At 35.6% G+C, this 13,117-nt stretch overlaps 1 protein-coding gene across 1 annotated transcript in view; it reads left to right on the top strand.

Moving 5' to 3' along the window:
• MSH3 (mutS homolog 3) overlaps window positions 1–13,117 on the top strand; it is a gene marked incomplete at its 5' end in the record, with an annotated part of 184,343 nt that overhangs the window by 102,963 nt on the left and 68,263 nt on the right. The window contains 3 exon segments of the mRNA XM_082624087.1: window positions 155–323; window positions 6,244–6,308; window positions 8,902–9,018. Coding sequence (XP_082480213.1) covers window positions 155–323; window positions 6,244–6,308; window positions 8,902–9,018 — 351 coding nt within the window.

Genomic DNA, 13,117 nt, shown 5'->3' with positions numbered 1-13,117 from the left:
CTCACCCATAAATATTTAGTGGAAGAGCTGGAATTAAAATCTTGTTCTCCTGACTTCCCACCCTTTGGTCTTTCATTATGTTTTGAAAAATAATTGTTAATTGGTATAAGTAATATGCTTTAATATATGTATTTGCATTTTCTCATTTTTTTAGGATTGGGGATAAAACTGAATTATTCAAAGACCTTTCTCACTTCCCTTTAATAAAAAAGAGGAAGGACGAAATTCAGGAAGTTACTGACAAGATTCAAACACATTTGCAAGAAATACGGAAAATACTAAAAAATCCTTCTGCACAATATGTGACAGTATCAGGACAGGAGGTAGTATCAAACATACTTTTCTTTTACATTAGTTTTCCTCAATTGGAAAGGATATTTTAAAATGTAAATAAAAATCTGAGGATAGATGAAAGGATTATTGTTTTCTTTTTTTTTCAGATTTTCTGTTTTGTTTCTTGGAAATACATTGTAATAGCTTGTTTTGATAAGAATTTTCTTTTAATAACAGTATTTGGTTTGCTTATTTACTTTAGTCTCGGTAAAACCATGGAACTTAATGTTACATGTGTTTTAATATTATCTATTGAAATTATAGAGAACCTTGACTATCATAAATAATAACTTTCAAGACTTCATTTACCCTAAATCCAAGAGAGAGAAGTTAGTCTTTGACTCCTGGTCTGCAGATGATGAAATGATACAAACCACCTAATGTAGTGAATAACCTACACTAATTGGATCACAAAGTGATTAAATGGCAGGGCTTCCTTTTGAAGCAGTATGCTGCTAAAAGAACAGAAAAACAAAACTATAGCAAAAACCTACATTTAGTGGATCTTCCATAAGATTATGGTGCTGTCTAGAATGTGTTTTTTGGTATGTGTATTTCTGTTTAAAGTTTGATATTAGTATCTGAATGAGAACCAGGAATAAGTACGCTTTTTAAAGTGTACTTATATCTGTCGGTCCTATTCTAAGTCTTGAGGTGTTGCTACTTCTACATCTTATGCTTAATAAAATATAAAGATTCCAACTGAGGGAATCTGAAAAATTCTACTTTGTTAAAATAGCAAATTAGGGAATTTGTGAATAATTTCTATAGGATGAATATTTTATTCAGAATTTTTAAAAATAGATATTTTTCTAGTGGGGAAAAGCATAATTTCAAATGTTTTTAAAATATTTGGACTGCTTTATTTAGCCAAAAGTGTTGATTTGTTTGATTACTTGAATTAAGAAATTCTACAGTAAATTATAATCTTTATTAAAATGTTTATTAATGTAACAGACCAGTGATTAAGTCAGCCTGTCTTCTAGACAAAATTAAGATATTATACTAAGGCAGACATTTCATAATGCATTCCACATAGAGCTCTGTATAACAGAAAAATGACTTCACCCTACGTATACTTACTTCTCACTCTTCCCTGAACAGGCAAATACCAAATACTTAATTGTATCTCTTGGTTTCACTATATAATTATGACCTTGCAAACTGACAAGTGATCTCAGTGCCACTGTTCTGTTCTATTTGTTGAAAATGAGATGATCAAAATTGCTTGATACGTTAATAAAAGATGTTTAGTAGAAAAGTGGTTACCTGGTATTACAGTGGGGAAAGCTGCCAGTTCTACCACTTACATGCTACATGACCATGGAAGAGTCACCTCTGTAGTGAGACTACTGTGAAGACCAATTGAGTTAAAATACATGAAAGTATTTTCTAATCGGAAAGCACTATGCACATATTATTCATATAATAATAATAATAATAGTAATATAGTTACCATTTGTCAAGCACATGTTAATGTTCAGAATGGTGCTAAGTGCTTTGCATATATTATTAATCCTTGTAACAACACAGAAAGGGATTATTCCAGTTTTGCAGGAAAGGAAACTGAGACTTGGCATAGTATAGTGAGATAAGTTACCCAAGTTAGAAGCTCATTTCCAGCCCAGGTCGGCCTCCAATCTTTATACCATGTCGTTATTTCACTCAACTCACAAATATTAATACAAAGGATTATCAACATCATAGATTTTATTTGATAAAATCCAGACATTTTAGAGCTCATACTATTCAGACTTAAATAAAGCTTAAGGCATTGGAAGACAGCCATGGATTCATTTGGCAGTTTTAAAGTAAAAATGGGGAAAACTGATTAGGAATTCATAAGGGATAGTAGATTAGTTATTTTGTGTCAGTATAGCATTGAATTTAAGAAAAAGCGCAGCATGGAGATTAAGTAATTGGATTACAAAGGATTAACAAGGAAGGTAAATTATTATTTTTAACCTTTACTAAGTTAAGTTGATAAGTTTGAGGCAAGAAATTTCTTAGTTTTTAACAATAGGATGGATTCTTGTTGGGTTTTTTTTTTTAACCTGTAGAATCTTAGTAGTACATCAATACAGAATCACTTTTATAACATTTTTTGGGAATTAGTGATTCTGTTCATTCAAACACCAAATGAATTCTAAATAGCATTGTTATAATCAAATTCTGTTTAAATATTTGTACTGAACTTATAAGCAAATTTAGAGATACTCAAAGGAATAAGAACAGACTCCATCAAATATGATTACCTCTGAGAAGTGAAGGAGGAAAGAAGGAAAACCCTTGTTTTATATATACGTGCTTCTTATTTTATACCCTTCGGTTCTGTCTGAAATTTTATTTCCATACATTTAACTTTGTAATATATTTTTAAAAACCTGTTATAGCAGCCCTATGTGGTACATGGATCTTGTTAATATTAGTAAAAATAGACTGTCAAGTCAGTGTTACTTTTGGCACCATTCATTTTTTTCACCTTTGTTCCCAGTTTTTATGTACTCATTAGAATACTAAGCCTTATTGACTATGGTGAATTATTGTGTCTGACTCTGAAAGTATTAGTTTAGAAAATAGTGAAAGAAAGAAAATCCTGGAAAGAAAATAATGAAAACAGAAATTTACATAGCTTTACATAGTTAGTTCATTGCTTCTGTGGCAGCCTCTTTCATGTTTTATGTGTGGAGAGAATTGTCTCTTAACCTTGAATCAGATATGGAATAGGCATGGGGGGATATTTAGACTTGAGGCAGTATTGATTAGTAGTTTTCTTAAGGAAAAGGAAAGAAATATTAGTGGAAAATCTTTAGAAAAAATTTTATTAATTCACAGCATGCAGCGTATCCAAATATCTGCTTAACATGTTTAAGACGTGGAAAGTAATCTCTGTTATATTTTACATCTAAATAAAAAATATTTGCAAATTCCTAAGACATAGTGGGAAAGACAGTGGGGAGAATAGGAATGGGTGAAGTGTGGCCTTGGAGAAAACAGAGAGCAGTTTCTGGAGTGTGATAAGAATTTCAGCAAACTTAACAATGATGCCAGTCCAGTGATTCTACGGGCTGTAAATTGAGTAACAATATCTGACATTTAACCAGGACAGAACTGGATCCCAGCAGAAGAATATGAGGGATTGTTACAATGAATCTGGACAGACTTCTAGCATCAACACCTAAGAAACACAGTCATGAACTATAGAGTAAGGGAAGTTGCTATGAGAACTCTCTAAGATTTCTGAAATATGTTAATTTCCAATTTTTGTTAGTTTCCTTTTCTTTAACAATAAAGTCTCTAAACAAAAGGCCTGTCTTCTCATTCTTAGAATGTTCATGAAATAGAAAATTTCCTATTCCATAGCTAGTGTAGAACAGAAAAAAACTTTCTAGTTGATGACAACTCTGAGGAGAAACACAGGCTGAAAAGAAGATGACACACAGGACCAGCACCTGAGGAAGTGACCCCAGGGGTTTAACAAGCAGGAGGTCCACGTAGCTTTCCTGATTCTCACTCTGTTTTCCATCCTGTATTGGCTCTATAAATGGCTTGCTTGAGGAACTGTGGTCCTTAGAATAGACCCTGGATACTTACAGATTGAACAGTTATGGTCCAAACTATTCCCAAGGTGCTCCAAAGGGAGCAGTTTGCCACTGACCAGTGGCAGTTGGTAATGAGTATAAGGCATGGATCTGAATCCAGAGCTGCCATGCTGCAGAGTTATGGTGAGTACACTATCCTAGCTGGCTGCCCAGAGACCTCACTGAGGCAGTTGTAGCTTCTTTTCAAAATTTCCACCATCCTTAGGCAGTAATTCCTATGGAACTCTGTGTTACACATGTCCTTCCCAAATATTAGTGATCTAATGTGGTCCTGAATCTTGCTGTTTGCCTTTGACATAGCTCCTCCCACAATTATTTTTTAAAAAGACCAATATGTTTTCTCATAGAACATTTCAAAATAATATTTAAGCAGAATTTTTTAGCCTACTCTTAGAGTGATTTCTCATCAGTGATATTTGTGAATTTTTGTCCTTAGTTACTTTTTTTTTTTGATAAGGTAATCTGAAAGTTGTTGCAAAGTATTTGATTTATTTATTTATTTTGGCTGTGTTGGGTCTTCGTTTCTGTGCAAGGGCTTTCTCTAGTTGTGGCAAGCGGGGGCCACTCTTCATCGCGGTGCGCGGGCCTCTCACTATCACGGCCTCTCTAGTTGCGGAGCACAGGCTCCAGATGCGCAGGCTCGGTAGTTGTGGCTCACGGGCCTATTTGCTCCACGGCATGTGGGATCCTCCCAGACCAGGGCTCGAACCCATGTCCCCTGCCTTAGCAGGCAGATTCTCAACCACTGCGCCACCAGGGAAGCCCCCTTAGTTACTTTTCTTTTAGCCAAAGGGGACTTTTAAAGACTCTTCACTCTTAACTCTTTAACTGGATATATCAGATTTGAAATTGTATTAATTCCCTCTATAAAAGAGGACAGCATTAGTTACAAAATCTTTGCTAAGGATGAAAATTCTTAAAATTAATCATTAATTCCTATTATAATTAATGTAAAAGCTACAATGTTTCTATTAATAGAAAAGTAAACTCAAAAGCCAGGCTGATACTTTTTTTTTTTTTTTTTTTTTTGGCTGCGTCGGGTCTTAGTTGCAGCATGCAGGCTCTTTGTTGTGGTGCGTGGGTTTTTCTCTAGTTTTGGAGCGTGGGTTTTCTCTCTCTGGTTGTGGTATGCGGGCTTCAGAGTGCATGGGCTCTGTAGTTTGCAGCACACGGGCTCTAGTTGAAGTACACGAGCTCAGTAGTTGTCACACACGGGCTTAGTTGCCCAGCGGCATGTGGGGTCTTAGTTCCCTGACCAGGGATCGAACCTGCATCCCCTGCATTAGAAGTCAGACTCTCCACCACTGGACCACCAGGGAAGTCCCAGGCTGATACTATTAATAATATGCATATTATAAATACCTGAAATGTTGTAAAACATGTGACAAAGTTCCTGTAGCCATCTCAAAATGAGTGGCTGCCGCAGAGCTTCTGAGTCCCATCCCATACAAAATAAGTGTATTTTTTATTTGTTTATTTATTTAAATAAAACATTAAATTTCATTGCAATAATACAGGAAATTGAACAGGAAGAAGAGATGCTATATAACTAGTGCTAAAAATGGAAGGTGTGATTGAAGTAGTGATTTCATTTACTTCCTGGATGATTTCAGAAAAGCTTGTAGAGTACAGTTGGATCTATAAAGATATGGTTCATATAAATGAAAACTTAAAGAAGACACTCGTGAAGAAATCCCTTCCTCCCTTAATTGCTGAGGAAGTTACGTGCTTTGTCTGAGGATACTTTTAGAGGACTTAGGTTTCTTGGATAAAAACTATTACGATGAATCCTCTTCTGTTCAGAATTAGGGACTGACCATATCTCAAACGGATATAACATCTAATAATCAAATATTTTAAAATTTTATGTACTTAGAAATTTAATCTTATTACTGAGTAATAGAATTCTTAAGATAAGTGGGTAGTAATAAATGAAAAAGGTCATTAAAGAAAAATCACCATTCGTAGTATGAACATAACAGTGTTACAAACATTAAAGCTCCAAGTTATATCCTTTATTACAACCTTTTTGCTGAATACAAATTGTACTTTATCCCAAGTATTGAAACCCTAATTAGTAATATTTGGTTGTACAGACATATATGCACTCTCCCAGTAACAATACTGGATTTATTTTGAATGTTTAGATTAATATTTGCTAGACTATTATAACACAGTTCTTTTTTTGAATTACAATCATTACATTTATTTTCTGCTATTATAGAACAATTTTGAGGAAGATTTAAAAGATTTAAAAATATAATGGTTAATCATTTAAATATCTAACCTTTATTTGTATTTATTTTAGTTTATGATTGAGATAAAGAATTCTGCTGTATCTTGTATACCAACTGATTGGGTTAAGGTTGGAAGGTAAGTTTAAAAATAAGTGTTTTTTCTTATTAACGGGAATTATGACATGTGTTTACCAGCATGCTTCTGGTATGTTAATAACCACATCCTTGACATTAAAAGCAAGTTTGGCCCTTCAGTTTATTTATGGAACTTTTAACTAGATAAATAATTATCTTAAACTCTTTTTTTCATGGATTTAAAAACATTTTTTCCAAAGGGTATCTTATTTGTGTACACTTGTTTTCTTGTTTGTGAACTACTGTTTTATTCTTATTCCTCAGAGAACATTTTAAACACATGGAAAAAGAAAGTTGCAGAACCTTCAATTATAAGATTAATTTGGTTGCTTGAACTTCTTGATGAATGCTATACCTGACATTTCATTTTGTGCCTCACTGAGCTTGCTTTCCATGGCACATAGTTATAATAGTTCTTTACATGTTCTTTTTTTTTTTTAAGTTATACCATGAATTGATGAAAATAATTAATCAGAAACAAAATTAGAGAACCACGTTGAGACCCTGCCTTTTCTCCTTGGTTAGGCATTAATCCCCACGAGGGGACTCTTAAAGTGGTTTTAGAGAAGTGTATTTCCTCTTGTGAGTAGCATCATTTGTGAAATATTTATTACTACTGTTAATATGTTTGCATGAACTTGAGATGAAAATACTATATTTGCCTAAGGTAGTAGGGGACTAGTTGCTGGTGATGGTATGAAGGAACTCTATGTTAAGAATGGAAAGAAATTTTAACATTATTTTGACGTGATGTGTGAATGATTATTAATTTTAATTATTATTTTAATTAAAAAAGAAAATTATTTATTTTCCATGGCCACTGTCAAAGGATCCTGAAGGCACAGTCATGGGTTTCTTTACCTCTAATACCATCCTTTTTTTTTTTTCCTATGTTACCAGAAGCTATAATTGAATTTTGGGTATTATTGACTTTAGGGAATGTTTCCTCATTTTGCAGGCATTCTTTATCTATTTTTGTCCTGTGCTACAGCTAATGAATGGTAATATGCTTTGTGAAGAGAAATTACTAGAAATTATGTTAGTGTATCTAGAACATTCACTAAAATGTCTCACTAAATGAGTTTTGTCAGAAGAGAACTATGATAAATATGTTTGCATAGAAATCTAGATGACATACTTTAAAAGCAATAAGCAAGGCATAAATCAGTGCCAGCGTCTTTTGAACATTTCAATGATGTAAATTGAATGAATAAATAAGATGGTTTGGGGGAAGTTTCACTGTTATTTTTTATCTGTTGTTTAGCTGTCAGAACCTTGAATAGGTTAGAATATCAAGTCAGATTTCTAATGTGAAAGGCTCACTTATAATCCAATAACTTGCCAAATTAAAGGTAATTGTGACAGCATGTTACAGGAGTGAGGGTGTAAACAAAGATCAGGATACACTGTCATCACCTGCCTATCACTCAATCTTGACCTTTTCTTCTTAAAGTTCCCATCGTAGTAATAGCATCAATAGCTGTAATCACCACCACCATGGAACTCCTAACACTGAGTACTAATGACATAGGTACTCTGCTCAGCACTATCTGATCCTCTCAACAGTACCTATAAGGTAGATATTATTATTATCCCTATTTGATAGATGAGGAAAGTTTTTAGTTTAGAGAAAGTCAGTTTTATTGGCCCAAAGTCACATAGCTAGCAAGTAAGTGATAGAGTTGAAGCCTTCGTCTGGATTCTCTGACTGGGGACCCATAGCATCCCCCATTGTGTTCTGCAGCTTCTTGAGGAAGAAGCAGAGATTATATGCAAGCCCAAAAGAGGAGTACATGATATTTCTTCCCATCCAGGGTCACTGTGAATCTATAGTTAGATCATGAAGAACTCTTCTTTGACTGCCTCCTGAATTAATACATTACTATTCTTTGTAATGCTTTTTTTTCACTGAAATACTTTAATCATACAAAAAAGTATAAAATATAAAAAATAGGGCTTCCCTGGTGGCGCAGTGGTTGAGAGTCCGCCTGCTGATGCAGGGGACACGGGTTCGTGCCCCGGTCCGGGAAGATCCCGCATGCCTTGAAGCGGCTGGGCCCGTGAGCCATGGCTGCTGAGCCTGCGCGTCCAGAGCCTGTGCTCTGCAACGGGAGAGGCCACAACAGTGAGAGGCCCGCGTACCGCAAATAAATAAATAAATAAATAAAATATAAAAAATAATACCACCCTCACCAGTATGTCCAACTCCCTGCTTTGTTAGGACTTCCTTTGTTATATTTGTATCTGATCTTTTTTTAATAAAGCAAGCATTTTCATTTAGTATAATTTAAAGAAAAAAGCTCTTATGAAACAGAAATTCTAAACTTTGACTTTGCCATATGGATATAACTTGAAATGAATTTTAAAAGCTTCCTGAACAAAGTCCTGTGAACTTCAAGTATTTTATTTACAACACAGATCTTTGGAGTCAGTAAAGTTCAGGATCATAATTGAAGAATGTTCTGTATTTACAGCTATTTACTTTCAACGTTCATCAGAGAATAATAAATAAGTACTTTAATTTTCTGAAGTGATGGCATTACTGATTTCTTAGTAACCTTGATTTCCTATTTATGTTTTTTCTTCTCTTCCAGCACAAAAGCTGTGAGCCGCTTTCACTCTCCTTTTATTGTAGAAAATTACAGACATCTGAATCAGCTCCGGGAGCAGCTAGTCCTTGACTGCAGTGCTGAATGGCTTGATTTTCTAGAGTGAGTTTACAATGAAAAATATAATCTGACTTTTTGCTATGAGAAATAGACCGGAAAATCTTTCCATCAGAAAGAAAAGTAGAGATTACTGCTTGTGACCTGCCATAAAATAGTTGAGTACATGTGTTCTCTGATTTTATTTTGAATCCATTGAAATGTAAGCTCATTTTAGTCTTTAGTAAGAAACCAAATATACTTTATTGTTACTGAACTAACATTTTGTTGCTAAGGATGTTTAGTAGCGTCACTTTGAAATTCTACCTTGGACTTTGTTTACTTTTCTTATATAAAGGCTTAACATTTTCAGAGTTGGACAAGTATGGGTCAGTTATTTTGTTTTTATTATCGCCATTTAATTTTTTTCTTATATTTTTACATCCTTTACCTTTTCCCCCAAACTTTTAATTTGAAAATTTGTAAATTTGAAAATTTGAAAATTTCCCCCACCTCCCTCCCCCTTGGCAACAAGTCTGTTCTCTATATCTGAGTCCCCCTCCCCCCATATTTAAAAAACTTTCACATGTTGCATTTGGTTATTATGTTTCTTTAGTGTATTTGAATCTAGAATAGGCCCCTACCTTTCTGGATTTTTATGAGATTTTTTTTTTTCGAAGAGTCCTTGCCTTTGTCTCAAAGAATGTCTCATTCTGGATTTATTAATAGTCACATGCTCATATTTAATTTAATTTGCTGGTGTGCTGGTAAATGGTTAACAGCCAACTCTCTGGAAGAGTAGTAGTGTGTGTTTGATTTCTGTTGTGTCACTGCTCCCACCTGGACTGATTGCAATCTCCTGCTGGACTGGACTGGGAAGAGATGTGGACAGCTGAGTTTCAAGAGTCCATGGGAGCTGGCTCCAGACCACCACGCATCTAAACACTTTATATATGTTAGCTCATTATTCCTCACAAGAGCCCTATTAGTGAAATATTATTATCATCCCCAATTTACAAATGAATAAAGTGAGATGCAGAAATGAAAAATAAGTTGCTCACAACAAGGGTAAGGATTGGAGCTCAGAGGCAACCCAGGGTGTCTGGTGGTAGGGTGTGTGCCCCTTACCATCAGGCTGTAGAGCCCGCCCATGATGAGTCAATCCATGAGCATCAGTCTAAACAGAAATCTCTTAGTCTTTCTCTTTAAAAACTTGAACAGTATTCAGTGAAGTCTTCAGGGAGCTTTATTCCATTTAAATTAACCAATCTGACAAGTGAAAAAAAAGGAACAAAAAAGATAATATGTGAGTTTTTAAAAGGTAGTAAATTGGTACCATCTCTTCTTGCCCAGCAGAGTTTTGAATTATAGGATCAGAAAGAGATTTTGTTACCGACCAGGGTTTTTGGCCTCCTTAATCAATAGAAATTGATCAGAGGCCTGACAAGAAGTTCAGGCAAGGCTTTATTGGGGCCCCTGCTGCAGCAGGGGGGAATGAGAACAAGCAACAGGTTCCCTTGCTTGCTCAGGGAGGCCAGGCTGGTTCCTTATACGGGGTGAGGGTAGGGGTCTGTCCAGGGGTCAGGTTGGAGGGGTGGCTTAGGTGGCTTGCCCACCCCTTAGGTGATGTGAGCTGGGGGCATGTGCAGCGCCCTGCTTTTGCTCCTGACTCCATGCTTTTGCTTGGGGCTCTTCAAAAGTAACAGTTGGGTTTTTTGGTCTCTTTGTATCTTTTGTCCAGAATTTGCCCCACCTGGGCATGTGAGCAGTTATTTTTAGTCCCATATAGTTCCTTTGTATTTTGTTGCTCGAGGAGAGGTTTGTCCAGGTGTAAGCATTGCAGCACTGCAACAAAGGGTCCCAGGTCCCAGCCTATCTCAATTCCAGTGTACTTATCCGGAATCTTTTGAGGTTCTCTTGCCTCAGAGTCTTGAATTCAGGGATGGAAATTTGGTCTGAAATTCCTTTTTCCAATTTACTTTCAATTACCCATGTTAAGGGTTTTTAGGGCCCTTGAGTCTCTCAGTTTTCCTGACTTTTCCCTTAGTAATATCACTGGGAACATGAAAATTGGACTCACATTTCCCCTTTCAAACTTTGAGGGCCATGTCCTAGGGTCCCGGGATTTGGTGAGGTTGTTCCTCTTCACTCTCTGCATACCGTACATGATTTTATAGGTCTGGGTTATGTTCCCCCTGTCCCGATTCTAGAATAAAGAAAGTTCAGGTCTTCCAGGCTAAAGATTTTGGCGGCATCTGGATTCTTTCTTTTTGTCTCTTTATCTGTTATCAAACTCCTGTTTGTCTTTTTTCCCTTTGAAATGTCTCTTTGATTTGCCCCTCCCTCTCCTGTCCTCTTCTCACACCTCACCGTTCTCACTGTGTCAGCCCTCTGCTGGGCCATTCTACCCCATTAACTCAGGAAAATCCTGCTTCCATTGTACCACACCTTTGCTGTAGTTGGGTGTGAGCTAACATTAAATAAAACATCACAGAAGAATATGATACTCATGATATATTGCTAAGCGAAAAAAGGATGGAAAGTATCAAAATGTGATGCTAATTCTGTATGTGTAAATTCACTTACATGCACAGCATACAAATCTTTGTATTTTAAAAGATTAAATATATGTGCTATTATGATTAATATGCTTATTGGCCATTTGTATATCTTTGGAGAAGTGTGTGTGTGGGGGTGGGTGGGTGTGTATCATCTCAAATATTAAGTGATTTAATTCTGGATGTTGAGGTTACTGGAAATTTAATGTACTTTGCAGATACATGATATCAAAAGTTTCTATAATATACATATATTACTTTCAAAATGAGAAAAATTTGTTAAATTTTTTTATCTTAAAAAAGAGTATTGGCTGAAATTTAGCTACAGCATTTGCAACTAGAGCCCCAACTTGAGAACAGCATTGATTGTTATGGCATACTGTTTATTGAGGTGCCAGATGGTGTGAATATAATGTCATTTCAGAAATGATTAACCTCATTGAACGTGACACCAGAGGATTGAATACCAGCTATACAAAGTGTTTTTGTCTCTTACTGAGATACTAACAGTGGTCCATTAGTCACATTACTTTTTATCAAAATATCGTAAGAAATCAAGGCTGTAAGAAAGTCTGTGAATAGAACCCTCTCTCAAAAAACTGTTTCTTCTTTTGTGTTCTAGAAGATGGGCTGTGGATATTGAATAATCTCAATTGCAGATTCTTTAAAAATTGAATTATAATACCTCTCACACAGTCATTTGATTATTTTAGAAATTCATTTGCAAATAAAAAATAAAATAGTCTCCTTTTTTTATTAACTTCAGATATCATTGAGCAATATTTGATAGTAAACATCTGATGGTAAACTGTCATAACAGCTTTAGAACACAAGTGTCTTAATCTGCTTCCCATGGACCCAGCAATATCTTTTGACCAGAGATTAAATCACAGTGGTTAGGTGAAGTTGTTTGGTGGCTTAGTGATAAAGTTGCACGTTGTTATGACATAAACCCAGTCTATCAGATTGTTATCTGAACTGCCCATTTTTCAGCTTGTCAGTTTTCTAAGTATGAATGATCTCTTTGAAATTTGGCGAAGTGTAGCAAATAGACAAAGACCGAGAAGTCAAACAAGGCTTCTTAAGAATTATGAAGTTATGATGGTGATGTTATGATAGTTAAAATTTTTTTCACATTCCTTATTTATAGAGTTGACATGAAAAAGAACATTGTCGTCCATATCAAAATAATTACCTTCTCTCTGCTGCCTTTTTTGTTGTTAAACTGAAATGGTACTAACTGAGAGTTATGTTACTCATTTCAATCCTGGAAGTTAGAAGATCATCAGGGACAGTTACCCTCAACCTAAGGCTGTTGGGTAGTGGCAAATTAGGGTTTTAGTAGCCTGGACAGGACTTGAGAACAATGGAGTGAGAGTAGGAAAAAATTGGCTGCTTTTTTTTTTTTTTTTTTTTAAGTGCCACAGGTGCTTTGACACTCAGATCCAGAGAGGCAAGAGCAGAAACATCAAATGTGGCTGCTCTCTGGCAAAAGAGAGAGTGCCAGGATAGGAAGACCAGACGGGTCAGTAATTAGAATTAGGAACAGAGTCAGCCACAGTCCAAGGGATAGATGAGTGGTCAGATCTAAAATTGAAGCCAGACCA

The sequence above is a fragment of the Mesoplodon mirus genome (genome assembly GCF_964341445.2).
Source record: "Mesoplodon mirus genome assembly, chromosome: 5".
In the NCBI taxonomy this organism is placed as follows: Eukaryota; Metazoa; Chordata; class Mammalia; order Artiodactyla; family Ziphiidae; genus Mesoplodon; species Mesoplodon mirus.
The sequence above is the reverse complement of the archived record's forward strand: the minus strand, read 5'-3'. Positions and strand labels throughout refer to the sequence as shown.